General features: G+C 41.3%; 1 protein-coding gene across 1 annotated transcript in view; it reads left to right on the forward strand.

Moving 5' to 3' along the window:
• Nucleotides 1–15,502, forward strand: part of LOC135873635 (macrophage mannose receptor 1-like) — a 53,155-nt gene extending 37,653 nt beyond the window's left edge. The window contains exons 23-28 of the mRNA XM_065398277.1: nucleotides 1,657–1,822; nucleotides 4,239–4,388; nucleotides 8,791–8,907; nucleotides 10,469–10,636; nucleotides 14,247–14,288; nucleotides 15,276–15,502. Of these exons, the coding sequence (XP_065254349.1) occupies nucleotides 1,657–1,822; nucleotides 4,239–4,388; nucleotides 8,791–8,907; nucleotides 10,469–10,636; nucleotides 14,247–14,288; nucleotides 15,276–15,502 (870 nt within the window). The remainder of the gene's footprint in view (nucleotides 1–1,656; nucleotides 1,823–4,238; nucleotides 4,389–8,790; nucleotides 8,908–10,468; nucleotides 10,637–14,246; nucleotides 14,289–15,275) is intronic.
• The last annotated feature ends 886 nt before the right edge of the window (nucleotides 15,503–16,388 follow it).

Genomic DNA, 16,388 nt, shown 5'->3' on the forward strand with positions numbered 1-16,388 from the left:
CAGCCCAGGTCGGAGTAAGCGCCGTCGACGGGGGAGCTGCGGCGGTTGATTTGCCGCTGTCCTCACAGCGGGGTAAGTTGGCTCGGATACGTCGAATTCAGCTACGCTATTCGCCTAGCTGAATTTGCGTATCTTAAATCGATCCCCCCCCCCAGTGTAGACCTAGCCTACTGCTTGCAGGAAGAGCAGCCTGTTGCAGCTAGATGGTGGGGGCTTGGAACCAGGGTGGACTGGCAGTCCTCCTATCAGCTCCCCGCTCCCCTAAGTTTCCTGTGCAGCAGCTGCCCAGCAGGCTAGCAATTGCAGCTGTCCCTCCCACCACTGCCATGTGCTGCTCCTGCCCTCTGCCTTGGAGCTGCTCCCCGAGACTCCTGCTTGCTGGGGGGGGGGGGAAGGAGGAAGCAGGGAGGCTAATGTCAGGGTGTCCCCCTCCCCTCTGCTCCTGCACCCCGCTTACTCCATCTTCCATATAGCAGCGGGGACACACCAGGGCTCAGGACGGAGGGAGCTTGCAGCAGCTGCGGTCTCAGCAAGCTGATCTAATTAACAAGGCAGTGTACTTAAAGGGGAAATGCACATATCTCCCTCCATTCCTGCTGCCTTGTAGAGTGAGAGAGTTAACCCTTGAGGGCTCAGCCAATTGCTAGTTCATCATTTAGCAGTAAGGGAAATATCCCACCTTCTAACTCCTCCACCTCAACCAAGCTTCACAATCATCATCACTGTGTACCAGTATTAAATTGTTTGTTTAAAACGTATACTGTGTGTGTGTGTGTGTGTGTGTGTGTGTATATATAATATAGTCTTTTGTCTGGTGAAAAAAATTTCCCTTGAACCTAACCCCCTCATTTACATTAATTCTTATGGGGAAATTGGATTCACTTAACATCATTTCGCTTAAAGTCGCATTTTTCAGGAACATAACTACAACGTTAAGTGAGGAGTTACTGTATTGCAAAAGCCTCGCTCTTTGCTTGATGGTTGTTTATCCCAGCGGTTGTGGCTGTGGTGGGTGCAAATTCTGCTAGCAAAGACCAACACATTTAGTGTGGATCGGCAGAGGGGTATGTGGTGGAACTTTTTTCTTCTATTTGAGTTTCTATCTGCTGCAGTTTTTTCAGTAACACAGTTGGGAGTATTACGGGTAGAAGCTTATGGTCTCGTGCTTTTAAATAGTGATTGTGGTGTTTTCCCAAATTAATGCTGGGTCCCTTTTCCTTTTTAATAAAAGTTTTGTTTTGTTGTACATGGACTCAGTGCTTGCGAGTGGAGAAGTATTGCCGCTGAGAGGAGCCCCAGGGTGGTTTTTAGTTTTCCCAGCTTGGTGGAGCTCAATCCGGTTCTATTTTGTGTTGTTAAGAGGAATCCCTGGATATTGAACCCGGCCCTTGTTGCTGCCAACTCCACCTGGCAGAAGGGTTACAAATGCATAAGGCACACTGTTCTACATCACCCTCAGACCTGCTCAGTACCCATTTGAATGGTGTCATAAAAACAATGGCATATGGGTGTTTCCTGCAAAAATAGGGGTGCATATATCATCAGGGGATGTGTATGAATCCTCTGATCTGAAACAGGAGGCTAGAGTGTAAACAGAGAGAATCATGTTTATGCCTATGAGCTGCCATTTGTTAATTCCATTTGTTTTGCTTTTAGACTGATGGCTATTACAAATGGACTGATAACAGGAGAATCAAATATTCTAATTGGGCGAGAGGGGAACCAAAACAGAAAATAGCCTGTGTCTATCTAGACCTTGATGGAACCTGGAAGACAGCATCCTGTGATGAAAATTACTTCTCTGTCTGTAAACAGTCTGATGGTAAGCAATTGAATGTAACAGTTTTAGTTTCGTGCCCTGGAATTTGAGAGCCTGTACTAGAGGTTGGATTTGGATTTACAACAATGTATAATATTTAACATATATTAACGGAGAGAGAATCTGTGTCTGTCAAGTACATAACCCTATTTTGCATTAATATTGCATTTTTTCAAACACGTACTCAATGACACAGATTGCTGCTGCTTTTTGGAACTCAGGAGATAGCTAATGAGTTCTATAAAATTTCAAAGTCATTCCTTAAAGCCAAACAGAACATGTGTATTTTTGGGATAAGTGTCAGTACTTTTAAAGTCTGTAAAATGGAGTCTCTATCCAGTTGAAGGAATAAATAGGAGTTTATGGGAGTAGCTCTGATCTATAAAGTCTAATTGTTGGAGGAAACACTCTGTTCCTTCAAAATAAGCAACGTGTATACAGTAGCAGAAACTTCTATGTTCTGCACGATAATGCCACTGCATTGCAACAGTTGGAGGGTAGCCTGGATAATTACATCTGGTTACTCCTATTAGCTATGGAAACAATGACTTCTAGATGGTTAATGTGCTATAGGATGCAAAAAAATCACTGGTGGGACAAGCAGAAATATTACACGTGCAGTGACTCTAAAGACTGCATATATAGGCATCATCTATGATAGAACCCAACCTCTTCTGCTTCAGAAAATCAGATCACTTGAGGTACAGGAGAATCACCATTAGCTATAGCAGCAGGAGGTTTAAAAGTGTGGAGAACTCCACATTTTTGGCTTTAAAGGGTCAGACCAAGCTTTTTGGTGTATGTTTCAGCTCATATGAGTTTGCATCCCCAAAGTTTCATTGGAATTTTAGATTTACCTGAAAATATGATTTATGTTTTCATTTTTGCAAGGTTTGCAAAGCTGTACTTATCATCCCTTTGTGAGCCAAATGATAGAATCACAAATACCAATCACATAGATTTTAGCAGTTCTGAAATTACATCCTCTAGGCTGCTCTAACCTTTGCTCGCAGCTAATTCTGTGAGCATAGCCAGAGTTTGCTGTACTCCAGCCTGTCCTGCTCCCCATGCCTCTCTGCATTGGGGGCTATGGGAAGGGCATCCTAGAGGTCATAGGAGTAGTTTATTTGTTTACATACCTGACCATTAGATGGAGGCCCCGAGCACAAGAACACAGAGCCCATTGGTCCTAAGATGGATCACTAGGCCCCTGAAGAGAGAGGAATGAAGGGATATGGGGTATCTTAAGAATGGCTACACATACAAGGGTTTTAGAACGATATGTCTTTTTGTACACTGCACAATATGCTCTGTTACTTATGTGGGATCTTTAATAGCCTAAATTTCTTGAGTGTAGGGTTCTTTTCTTTTCTTTCTCCAGGTCGTGCACTGAGCTTGATCTGCATATGCAACTCCCACTGATGTCAATGGGAGATGCATGTACAGACTGACAGGATTACTGATTTGTGGCCTGACATGATTAATTGCAGAGTATTCTGTGTAACAAGAGGCTGCAACACTAATATTTCACAAGTTTAAGGTTGTTCCATACAATGTAATGATTGGAACTGGTTGAAAATTTTCTGCTGGCAGTTTTCCTGTTAGGAAAGCTGATTCAACGAAATCTAGAGCTCCAACAGAAATGTGTCAATTTTGCCAAAATTTTGTTTTTAAAAAAAATCAAAGAATATTTGTTTCAATAAGATTAACTGTTTTATTTCAACCTTATCAAAGTTTTGTGTTTTGGCTTTTTTCTTATGAATTTGTTTATATTATATTATTATTTATTTTAAAAAAACAGAAGAAAACAAAATGTCAAAAACTCTAAATTCCCCACGGCATTGAAATTCTGAGTTTTGCTCAGCTCTAGTAATAATGAAGATTCTGATTTATATAGATTAGATTGTGCTGATGAGCTGCGATTGGGAGCTTCTGCTACTTGGTATCTTTTTTGAGCTTGTAGTATCTACTTACTAAAACATGCTTAGCAGCTTTTTAATTAACTTTTAAGAACCCTATTTTTTGAAGTCATTGAAGTCAATAGCAAAATTCCCACTGACTTCAGTTTCTTAACTGTTTCTTAACAATAACAGGAGTACTTGTGGCACCTTAGAGACTAACAAATTTATTAGAGCATAAGCTTTCGTGGGCTACAACCCACTTCTTCGGATGCATATAGAGTGAACCATATATTGAGGAGATATATATACACACACATACAGAGAGCATGCTGTATGTGTGTGTATATATATCTCCTCAATATATGGTTCACTCTATATGCATCCGAAGAAGTGGGTTGTAGCCCACGAAAGCTTATGCTCTAATAAATTTGTTAGTCTCTAAGGTGCCACAAGTACTCCTGTTATTTTTGCGGATACAGACTAACACGGCTGCTACTCTGAAACCTGTTTCTTAACAGTTATAGCTCCTACTGATCCTCCACAACTCCCTGGAAAATGTCCTAAATCAAGAAACCCCTTATCTTGGATTCCTTTTCGTGGCCATTGCTACTTCTTTAATGCCCATAGTACCAGCTGGGCTGAAACCTCTACTGAATGCACTCGATTAGGTGAGTGTTCTCTTTTATTAAAAGGTCAGACTTTAGTGTTCACATAAAATTCACATTTAAAAATCCTTAATTGTATTACTAATATGGTAAAACCTTTGCGCGTTAAAACAAAGAATTTTAACATTTAATTTACTTTCCACCATTATTGCTGTTTGCTTGCTTTTTGCATTTCACTCACCTTGGACAATGAAACTAAGCTGATCAGTTTCCCTTGTTATTTATAGTCATCTCTGCTCTTTGGTTCTAATGCATGTGTGTACTGCTACAATGCTCTTAGGTTTGAGTTTCTATCATCACATTTCATTATTTTATTTTAAAATCATAGAGCTAACTATAACAGGACTGCTTGGAAATAGTGACCATAATATAATAACATTTAACATTCCTGTGGTGGGAAGAACATCTCAACAGCCCAACACTGTGGCATTTAATTTCAGAAAGGGGAACTATGCAAAAATGAGGAGGTTAGTTAAACAGAAATTAAAAGGTACAGTGACTAGAGTGAAATCCCTGCAAGCTGCATGGACACTTTTCAAAGACACCATAATAGAGGCCCAACTTAAATGTATACCCCAAATTAAAAAACATAGTAAAAGAACTAAAAAAGAGCCACCGGGGCTTAACAACCATGTAAAAGAAGCAGTGAGAGATAAAAAGGCATCTTTTAAAACATGGAAGTCAAATCTTAGTGAGGTAAATAGAAAGGAGCATAAACACTGCCAAATTAAGTGTAAAAATTTAATAAGAAAAGCCAGAAAGGAGTTTGAAGAACAGCTAGCCAAAAACTCAAAAAGTAATAACAACATGTTTTAAAATACACCTCTACCCCGATATAATGCGACCCGATATTTGGATATAATGCGGTAAAGCAGCGCTCCGCGGGGGGGGGGGGCTGCGCACTCCGGCAGATCAAAGCAAGTTCAATATAATGCGGTTTCACCTATAACACGGTAAGATTTATTGGCTCCCGAGGACAGCGTTATATCGGGGTAGAGGTGTACATCAGAAGCAGGAAGCCTGCTAAACAACCAGTGGGACCCCTGGATGATCGAGATACAAAAGGAGCACTTAAAGACAATAAAGTCATTGCGGAGAAACTAAATGAATTCTTTGCCTCAGTCTTCATTGCTGAGGATGTTAGGAAGATTCCCAACCCTGAGCCGTCCTTTGTAGGTGACAAATCTGAGGAATTGTCACAGATTGAAGTGTCACTGGAGGAAGTTTTGGAATTAATTGATAAACTTAACAGCAACAAGTCACCGGGACCAGATGGCATTCATCCAAGAGTTCTGAAAGAACTCAAATGTGAAATTGCGGAACTATTAACTATGGTTTGTAACCTGTCCTTTAAATCAGCTTCTGTACCCAATGACTGGAAGATAGCTAATGTAACGCCAATATTTAAAAAGGGCTCTAGAGGTGATCCCGGCAATTACAGACTGGTAAGTCTAACGTCAGTACCGGGCAAATTAGTTGAAACAATAGTAAAGAATAAAATTGTCGGTCACATAGAAGAACATAAATTGTTGGGCAAAAGTCAACATGATTTCTGTAAAGGTAAATTATGTCTTACTAATCTATTAGAGTTCTTTGAAGGGGTCAACAAACATGTGGACAAGGGGGATCCAGTGGACATAGTGTACTTAGTTTTCCAGAAAGCCTTTGACAAGGTCCCTCACCAAAGGCTCTTACGTAAATTAAGTTGTCATGGGATAAAAGGGAAGATCCTTTCATGGATTGAGAACTGGTTAAAAGACAGGGAACAAAGGGTAGGAATAAATGGTAAATTTTCAGAATGGACAGGGGAAACTAGTGGTGTTCCCCAAGGGTCAGGCCTAGGACCAATCCTATTCAACTTATTTATAGATAATCTGGAGAAAGGGGTAAACAGTGAGGTGGCAAAGTTTGCAGACAATATTAAACTGCTAAAGATATTTAAGACCAAAGCAGACTGTGAAGAACTTCAAAAAGATCTCACAAAACGAAGTGATTGGGCAATAAAATGGCAAATGAAATTTAATGTGGATAAATGTAAAGTAATGCACATTGGAAAAAATAACCCCAACTATACATACAATATGATGGGGGCTAATTTAGCTACAGCTAATCAGGAAAGCGATCTTGGAGTCATCATGGATAGTTCTTTGAAGACGTCCACGCAATGTGCAGCGGCAGTCAAAAAAAGCAAACAGGATGTTAGGAATCATTAAAAAAGGGATAGAGAATAAGACGGAGAATATCTTATTGCCCTTATATAAATCCTTGGTATGCCCACATCTTAAATACTGCGTACAGATGTGGTCTCCTCATCTCAAAAAAGATATACTGGCATTAGAAAAGGTTCAGAGAAGGGCAACTAAAATGATTAGGGGGTTGGAACCGGTCCCATATGAGGAGAGATTAAAGAGGCTAGGACTTTTCATCTTGGAAAAGAGGAGACCAAGGGGGGATATGATAGAGATATATAAAATCATGAATGGTGTGGAGAAAGTGAATAAGGAAAAGTTATTTACTTGTTCCCATAATATAAGAACTAGGGGCCACCAAATGAAATTAATGGGCAGCAGGTTTAAAACACAAAGCGCACAGTCAACCTGTGGAACTCCTTGCCTGAGGAGGTTGTGAAGACTAGGACCATAACAGGGTAACAGGGTTTAAAAGAGAATTAGATAAATTCATGGAGGTTAAGTCCATTAATGGCTATTAGCCAGGATGGGTAAGGAATGGTGACCCTAACCTCTGTTTGTCAGAGGGTGGTGATGGATAGCAGGAGAGAGATCACTTGATCATTACCTGTTAGGTTCACTCCCTCTGGGACACCTGGCATTGACCACTGTTGGTAGACAGGATACTGGAGTGGATGGACCTTTGGTCTGACCCAGTATGGCCATTCTTATGTTTTTATGTTCTTTAATCATAAATTGAAAACCTCAATTTTTGTCCGAAACCATTTCAGAGTGTCCTTATAAATTTAGAAACAGGAGCACACACACAAAAATTCCCAAACTGTGGTTATATCATAGTATCTATCAACAGGTGGGGCATGGTCCAAAAGTGGGTTGCACCCATTGCCTGAAAGCTGCAAAATCCCTCATCAGTAGGACCCACCAGTAATCTAGGGAGGGGAAGGAAGAAGCAGCTCTCTCCTTTCTTCTTCCTAATGCTGTTGCCTGTGCCATGCTCCTTCATCTCTCACCTGCCAACCAATCCAAGAGCAGCTCCTCAACCTCCACACCACTCCATTCCAGGGTAGGGAAAGGGAAAGTGATGCTTCAAGGGGTGGTGGGACCATCTGCTGAGCTTCCCAACATCCAGAGCTGCATGCTGCACAGACTAGGGTAAGGAGGGAGAAGTTACCCCAGCCTGGGGGAATGAGCCCCTTCATTCCTAACCCCCATCAAGGCCCTCTTCACCCCAACACTTTTGGATCTCTAGCCCACAAAATTCCCCACAAACCAAATCCCATAACCATTTGCTGCAGGGGGTGTGGCCTCAACTGGAAAAGGCGTGGCCTCAACTGGAAGAGGCTGGGCCTTTAAATACCCAGGCCCTTTAAATCAAGTTTTAAAGGCCCCAGGGCTGCGGCTGGGAGCCCCGGGGCCTTTAAATCACACCCGGAGCTACCAGCTGCAGAGGCAGCTGGGAGCCCTGGGGCTCAAGGGCGATTTAAAGGGCCCGGGGCTCCGGCCACCGCTACCGCAGCGGAGCCCCTGGCCCTTTAAAGCGCTGCCTGAGCCCCTCTGCCGGAGCCCCAGGGTAGCTGCGGCAGGGCTCCGGCGGCGCTGTAAAGGGCCCGGGGCTCCGGCTGCTGCGGGGAGCCCCGGGCCCTTTAAATCACCGCTGGAGCCCTGCCACCACTACCCCAGGGCTCTGGCAGCTGGGCTCAGGCAGCGAGTTAAAGGGCCTGGGGCTCTGGCTGCTGCGGGGAGCCCCGGGCCCTTTAAATCACCAGCCTGGGGAAGCCTGTCTGGTCCGGCACGGCGTACTGGCTCTTGCCGGTATGCCATACCGGACCAGACCAGCTTACTTTCACCTCTGGTTCCATGACACTATTTTGGCTCACTTGCCAAACAAGAATGACAACCATCGGTATATATTGTCTATAAAAATATGCTTCCCCAATAGCCTCAAAATAATACTCTGTGTGATGTAACCTAAAGTTTTCAAATTATGTTTGCAGTGAAATCCATGTCTTTATTTTCGATTACATCACTTAGGATCCAGACTGTGCCCTCCCCTACATCCTTACCACCCTCTGTATTCTTTATTTATACACCCGCGTACACCCTATTTACTGCAGGGGCATTTATGTATTACAGAACCTTGTACTGTATCAAAAGCCATAACCTGAGACTGGTTTCTATGGCAGGATACAACTTATATGTTTCCTAATGTTTTGCAGGTGCAACTTTGGTTTCAATAGAAGATTTAGCTGAATCCAAATTTCTAACAGACATTATAGAGCCACATAAAGGAGAGACAAGTGGGTTTTGGACAGGAATATATAGAAACGTTGATGGTAATTATTTTAGTTTTGATATTTAATCATACATATTCTGTATTCAATAGACTGAAAGCTGATTAAAATATGTCATAACTTAGGCTGTAATGAATAGAAAATAGAAATTCATCTGGAAAGATTACTAAGCAGTTACAAAAAACAAATTAGACCTATGGTAACTTAATCTGAAAATCTTACTTGGAGGTGTTGGTTTCATCTAGCAAAAGTATGTCCTGTGAAATATTGTAAAAGAGAGATTTCTGACTCTTCAGTTTGGTTTCAGTTTTAGGGCCCAAGCATGTAATAAGATCAAAATGGGTGGACCCTTATGCCTGCATGGAGACCTAAGGAATTCAATGGCCTTATGCTTATTAGCTACGTTTTGTAATAAGTGTCTGAACAGCGTAACAGGATAGATTCTCATACACCTCCTGAGATGCACAACACAGTAGGTGCAGTTCATGGGAAGAGGGGACAAAGGTGCCTTTGCACTGCCCATATTCTTGGCTGTTATGGGGGCCAAAATGAGAGCTGTCCATAGAGGTCTCTCGCAGATGCCTATGGACTGTACTGCAGTCCAGAATTCACATAGCACCAAGTGCTGTGGCATGCCATCTCCCATCCCTTTGAATATCTCCTTATTCTCCCATCACTACCTCCACCATGGCCCCTACTGCTGGCCTGCAAGGGGGCAGCATATCACATCTTGCATCGCCCTACACTGCTCCTGTGCCAGGGAAATTCTCCCCATCCTCTTGTAGCTCCTTTACACCTCACTTGACTCGTGTGCAAGGAGCAGAGCCAGGGCCAAATTTGGTCCCATAGACTCTTTTTTCTTGCTGTCCTGACCTGTGCCTAAGTTCAGAAAACAATGTGAACCTGGCTAGAGGATGTCTTCTTTCCGCAGCTGCTGACTAGTTAATCAGTACTGGTCATAAGCTATAAGGAAAGAATTAGATTTACGGTTACCAGGAAAACAGGATTTTTGGAGAACAAAGAAAGAGAACGTTGGAATGGAAAGGAGCAAAATTAGCCTGAGTCTAATGTAATCAGAAGGTTTTCTCTCCCCTCCCCCCAAATACTTCCAATATCTTTAAGATCTTTGAGAAACTATGATGAAAATTTTCAAACCAGGGTACCCAAAGTGAAGTATGTAAGTGTCTATATTTAAGCACTTCAGCAAAATCAGCTTTCTTTTCAGTGGGAGTTACCGACATATGACTTTAGGTACTTAAATAAAAGTTGCCTGACTTTGTGGATTTAGGTGCCTAATCCCCAAGTTTGAAACTTTTGTCCCATATACCTGAGAAATATGGGCATATATAATGGAAAACTAGGAAAATGTAATTCTCCATATCTAAGAATCATAATTTGCAAAGATAAAGGCAGTATTTCCTTTGGAAAAGAATAAAGGGAAGTAAAAATCTATTTGCATGTCATGAAATAAGCACCACGAAGATGTTTTTTTAATTTTCCTTTTAGAAACTAAGAAAATTAAATATAAATTCAGACTGACACATATTAACCAAGATTGTCTATAGTGAGTTATCTCTACCCTTTTAATGCATTTTGTCATTAGGGTTGTGGTTATGGCTAGACAAAACTGCAGTAGATTTTGTCAACTGGAATAAAGGACAGCCTTCAAGTAACCAGTTTGAGTACTGTGTGGAAATGTCTGCATCGTCTGGGTACTGGAATACCATTCCCTGCTCTTCCCAAAAGGGGTCCATTTGTAAGAAACCAAAGAGTAAGTGATATGTTAAATCCTATGATTTGATGTTGATGGTTTTATTTTAGTAGTAATGCCACAGTACATATACTACAAAATACATACTGTTTGTGCTGTGTGAAGTACAGTGTGTCCACATTTCTCCTTTGCTGTTTGTGATTACAACATAAAGCCAAAAATGTCTGAACATTCACATAAGGTAAATACCACAGATTAAAGGCCCTACTCACAAATATCATGTGTAAATATAATCTAGAGCCAGTTTTTCTGCATTTCACATTCAAATATCAAAAACCTCAGCTCATGTTCTGTGACTGTCCATACTTAGAATGCAAGGGTACAATTTGCTCTAACATGCTGAGGTGGTAAATGGGAGGGGAAAGCAAAACTTAAGAAAGAGCAAGTAACAAAATGTATATGAGATTTTAAAAAAATATTCTAAGTTTTACAAAGTTTAATGGGCCAGTTGAGTATCCCTCCCCAATTCTTGTGCAAATTTAATGTGTGCCTCATATGGCTTACCCAAAACTAACTGCATGTAACTTCACTGGCTTTCCTTCCAGGCTTTCCTTCCACCTACTGCTGTAGATGTTCCGATATCTTATTTATTACCTAGTATCAGTGACTACTGCATAGGCACATAAGTAATATCAAGATTTGGGTACCCTCCATGATGTACTTCATACAGTTTCAGACTTTCCCACATAGTTGCACTCTGGGAGCACAGACCAAAGAATGTTCAAATAATAACTCAGGATGTTACTGAATTTGAAAATTCTTTAAACATTTCTGCATTTTTTTCTTTCCTTTTCCAACCTCCTTTAATTATTATTTTTTTTTTTTTGCCTTTGGAGAACAAGAATTGCATTTAAGTGATTTTCTTTTCTTCCTCTTGCCATGTGAAGATACATGGTGTACTGTGTTCCAGTGGTGGGGAGGAAGGCCAATTCCGGTTAAGCAATCACTAAACTGGATATTCATCCAGAACTCAAATAGAAATCTTTTAAAAGCTAGAAAAAAAATGTTTTGGTTAGCATTTATCTTATTTCTGTGCACCATCTGCCTTTGTCAGGAAGCAGATATATCAAAATATCATGAGCTATGCTACTCTTGTGGTATTTCTGACTCAACTCAAACAGCAAGTACTAGAAATATGATACAAAAGCTTGATTTCCTGTCCAATTTTGCAACCTACACAGATTGGTATAAGTTCTACATTTTGTGAGGTTCACCTATTATTAGTCTCTTCTCCTAAGTGGGTGTAATTGCCCCAGACATCAGCTTTTCATGCAAGCGGTAGCATTAGGGCCTTCCAGATGAGTGAGTGCCTGATTTGAGACAATTCTCCTATATCTTAGGCCTGGTCTACACTACCCCCCAAATTCGAACTAAGGTACGCAACTTCAGCTACGTGAATAACGTAGCTGAAGTCGACATACCTTAGTTCGAACTTACCGCGGTTCAGACGCGGTCCACACGCGGCAGGCAGGCTCCCCGTCGACTCCGCGGTACTCCTCTCGCCGAGCTGGAGTACCGCAGTCGACGGCGAGCGCTTCCGGGATCGATTTATCGCGTCCAGACCAGACGCGATAAATCGAACCCAGAACTTCAATTCCCAGCCGCCGAACTAGCGGCTGGGTGTAGACCTGGCCTTAGATCATGAGTTCATAGCATTATAGACCAATAAAGGCTTACGTTTTGTTGCCAAATATATTGGAAAGTACTAAGTCAGTGCTGACACCTGGTTAGTACTTGTGGGACTGATTATCTCCAGCCCCTATGTGGAAGCACAATGTGGGGTGAACGTGCAAGGAGCCTTCCTAACTTTTTGTTCCCCAAAACAGGGCCCAGCCACAACTGAGACTAGTGTGACCAGATGTCCCGATTTTTGGGTCTTTTTCTTACATAGGCTCCTATTACTCCCCACCCCCGTCCTGATTTTTTACATTTGGTTTCTGGTCACCCTAACTGAGACAGAAAGGGAGCATATCTGTGGTCACATGGTGGTATAGTAGGCACATTCCCTCTATTCTCCTGTATGCACTGGAAGGCACTATGCCTCCCTCCAGCATGACATTTTGGGGTGCTCCCGTTGGAGATGTGCAGGTCTGTATTGCCTCCTGCTCAGGACTGTGTCTGAAAGATACAGTCTGCCTTTTAATAGCAGTGAAACCCCATTGCCCATATTTGAAATCTGCACTTGAGTTCATAATCATCCAGTTGCCATTTAAGTATTGGTAAGTGGTATTAATTTTAAAAGCCTTGCAGACATCACACTTATTGTACAGCACAGAGAAATAGCATAAGACAACTGAGCTGGTACAAATCAAGTGTTTGAGAACTGAACCTTGTAGATGGGTGGAGGGATAGCTCAGTGGTTTGAGCATTGACTTGCTAAACCCAGGGTTGTGAGTTCAATCCTTGAGGGGGCCACTTGGGGATCTGGGGCAAAAATCAGTACTTGGTCCTGCTAGTGAAGGCAGGGGGCTGGACTCGATGACCTTTCAAGGTCCCTTCCAGTTCTAGGAGAGAGGATATCTCCATTAATTTATGCAAAATATATGAGCTGCAAATACTGGAGCATGTTAAACTAAAACCTACTATGTCTTGAATAGGCTGTGTACAGTACAGAAAATTAGGGCATTTTTTTCATGATTTGAACATGTTAGGCCAGATTCTCTCCCGTACTGAGATCTCTTCAGTGCAAGAGATTTGGGGCCATCAGGGAGCCACCTATGCCAGGGCTGAGTGGGCAGTTGGTATAGGAGCCAGCTCTGGAGTCTTTGCATCAGCAGAGCCTTCCCACAGGGAGAATTCTCCGCTAGGAAACTGTGGCCAGATCTAGTATCTTTGCACTGCCTGAGAGGTACAACAGGGAAAGTGGTCAGAACAGTGGGGGTGGGAGACTGGCCATTCTTTCAGAGTGGCAGCCATGTTAGTCTGTATCAGCAAAAACAACGAGGAGTCCTTGTGGCACCTTAGAGACTAACAGATTTATTTGGGCATAAGCTTTTGTGGGCTAAAACCCACTTCATCAGATGCATCTTATGCCCAAATAAATTTGTTAGTCTCTTAGGTGCCACAAGTACTCCTCGTTGTTTTTGGCCATTCTTTGTGGATTATCATTAAATGAGCTATAAAACGTGACTGGTGCATCACATGTTTTAAGTAATTCACCAACCTTTTTGGCAGAATGACAACTGCAAATATCTGTGTTCAGATTAGGCCACATTAGGTCATTAGGCACATGTTTCACTGTGAGCACGTGAGTAATGCCATTGAAGTCAATGGGACTACTCACATGCTTAAGTACCTTCATGAATCAGGGTCTCACTGTATTTGGATGTTATTTGATTATTAATCAAGAAGCAAGTACAGTAAGAAATTTTTATCACTGAAGTGTTTGGGTTCTGCTACAATGAATGTCAAGTTAAAGTGGGTATCACATTTTTCATCTTTGTTAGTTTCATTTAGCAAATGCATCTACAATAAATGAATAAAGCGGTATCACTAAAGCAGTAATTGTTTGTACAGTGTGTGCTTTACCGCATATATCATTTTAAGGGTAAAATGCAGATGTTTGCAGATTTTGACTAAATGTGGGGTTATTTGTTTTTGTTTTTGCAAGTGATTGAAGCTCAACCAAGTGAGAATCTAATAATTAAGAAAGGTAGGACTATTTTCCTCACAAATAACTTCAAAGATAAATCCACATAAGTTCATAACTGTTATTTATTGTGTTTTCTGACATAATTACTATAAAATGCATGTCGGTGTCCTAAAATATCCATATATCTCGTTCATGCCTAAGGGCAGGACTCTCTCCCTCCTTAAGTGGGGGTGAGTTTTGAATAACGTTGAGAGGTAAGGTTATTCTTTTTCCATATTCTCCTTTCCATGGTGTCACTTCTTTACAGTCAAAAAATATATCTGAAAACTGACAATATATTCAAACATAAAATACTGCCTTTCCGCTCCCCTGATCCTGGGCCAGCCAGGGGCTAAATGACCCCCAGATTACCCTTAGGCTACAGGCACCTATAAGGACTGTGGCACAGCCTGGGGATCAAGGAAAGTTCCATGTGCTCCGCCCCTCGGCCTGCCCTCTCCCCTCCCAAATATGCCCGTATGTGGAGGCCTCACAGGTGTAAATCAGCGATTTGACCAAATGCTCCCTACTCTATGAGCTACACTCAACATAGGACTGTAGGTGGGGTCAAGGAGGTGGGGGAAGAAAGGTGACTTTAAGTTCATCCCCAGCATGACTTAGAGCTACCTATGACCCCATGAGGCTGTTGTGGCATCTCAGGATAGCTGAAGTGCATTGGCACCCTGACTGTTTCCTCTTTATCTCAGCCATTTTCTCCATGCTCAGGGCTGGGAGGGGATTGACCTAGAGACAGTATGCTAGACTGAGAAAATTCTAGGCTGGGGAAATCATCAGTAGACTGGCTGAGCTAGCTTTCTGGTCTTTTTTTGCTGCCTGAACAGTGCACAGGGGTCATAGGATGGTTGAGGGTTCTTCAAAAGGAATTAACTCCTGATTTACATCAGTGTGAGTGAGAAGAGACTCAAGCCAATGTTTTTTCTCTAGTCTGCTGCCTAATATCTATCATAACAATTGTGTCTCTAGTAATTATTTTTCATTTATTTTCAGAAGCACCTGCCCACAGCACAGTTTGGATTCTAATTATTCTGGTCCTTATTCTAGTAGGAGCAGGACTCACTGCCTATTTCTTATTCAGGAAAAAAAGACAAAATAAATTACAAACAGATGCCAGCTTCAATAATGTGCTATTAGAACACAGAGATACTGTAACCGGAGAGAGTGACACAAAGGATTCTGTGGACAAGAAAGATCAAAATGAACACACTGTCATCTAGTGTGATAAAATAACTGAATTGCATGTCTGATTTTGAGAAAAAATGATGTAATTGGAATGAATGAAATCTTAAGCAAATTTGCATTCTCCTAGTACACTGTTTTGAGCTCTGCATGTATACCTACTAGCCGAGGCAATTATCCCTTTTATAATCTTGAAAATGTCCTAGAACAATTTCACAGGAGGAGACTTTTGAACATATACAGTGTGGCTAACTAACAAGTATTGCAAATAGACAACTGAAGAAAACTAAAATGAAACACATAGCAGTGTGAATTAACACTCAGGCATCTTTGGGTTTTAGAGTCTTGCATCGCCATAACCCATAAAGAGTGTCAAGACAGCTGAATAGTGAGAATTGTCTCAGCAAAGCAGGTATCCTATAAATATCACTCAAGAGATCCAGCTGTTTAGACTATACTTGAGTTCAACATTTAAAAGACTGTAGTGTTATTTCAGTCAAGATAACTTTGATATGTATAATTTATAATTATATAATATATTAGATATACAAAATAGATTACAATAATCTTATTTTTACACAAATTGTTTTACCCACTTTATTAGTTCAGTATTATAATCTTAGCTTGTAATCATGTGTGGATTAAAATATTTTTCTCACAATATGTGAATAGATGAAAGTCAAATGTAAATGGTTTCCCCTCATTCATTCCTTCAGTTTGAAGTTTTGTAAAATAAAAAAGGCTGTTTATTTTGCTACAGGCTTGCATCTTTATAAGATTCTATGACTATGAATGTTTTTGTATCAGCTTCAAATTAACAACATTAAATATGTAAACAAAAGGATCTGTTACTTAGATAAACAATGATGAGCTTAGCATGCAGAGATGCTGATCAAGTGAAGCATTTACTTGTGAGATGGATTG

This window comes from Emys orbicularis, chromosome 2 (assembly GCF_028017835.1).
Source record: "Emys orbicularis isolate rEmyOrb1 chromosome 2, rEmyOrb1.hap1, whole genome shotgun sequence".
Lineage (NCBI taxonomy): Eukaryota > Metazoa > Chordata > Testudines > Emydidae > Emys > Emys orbicularis.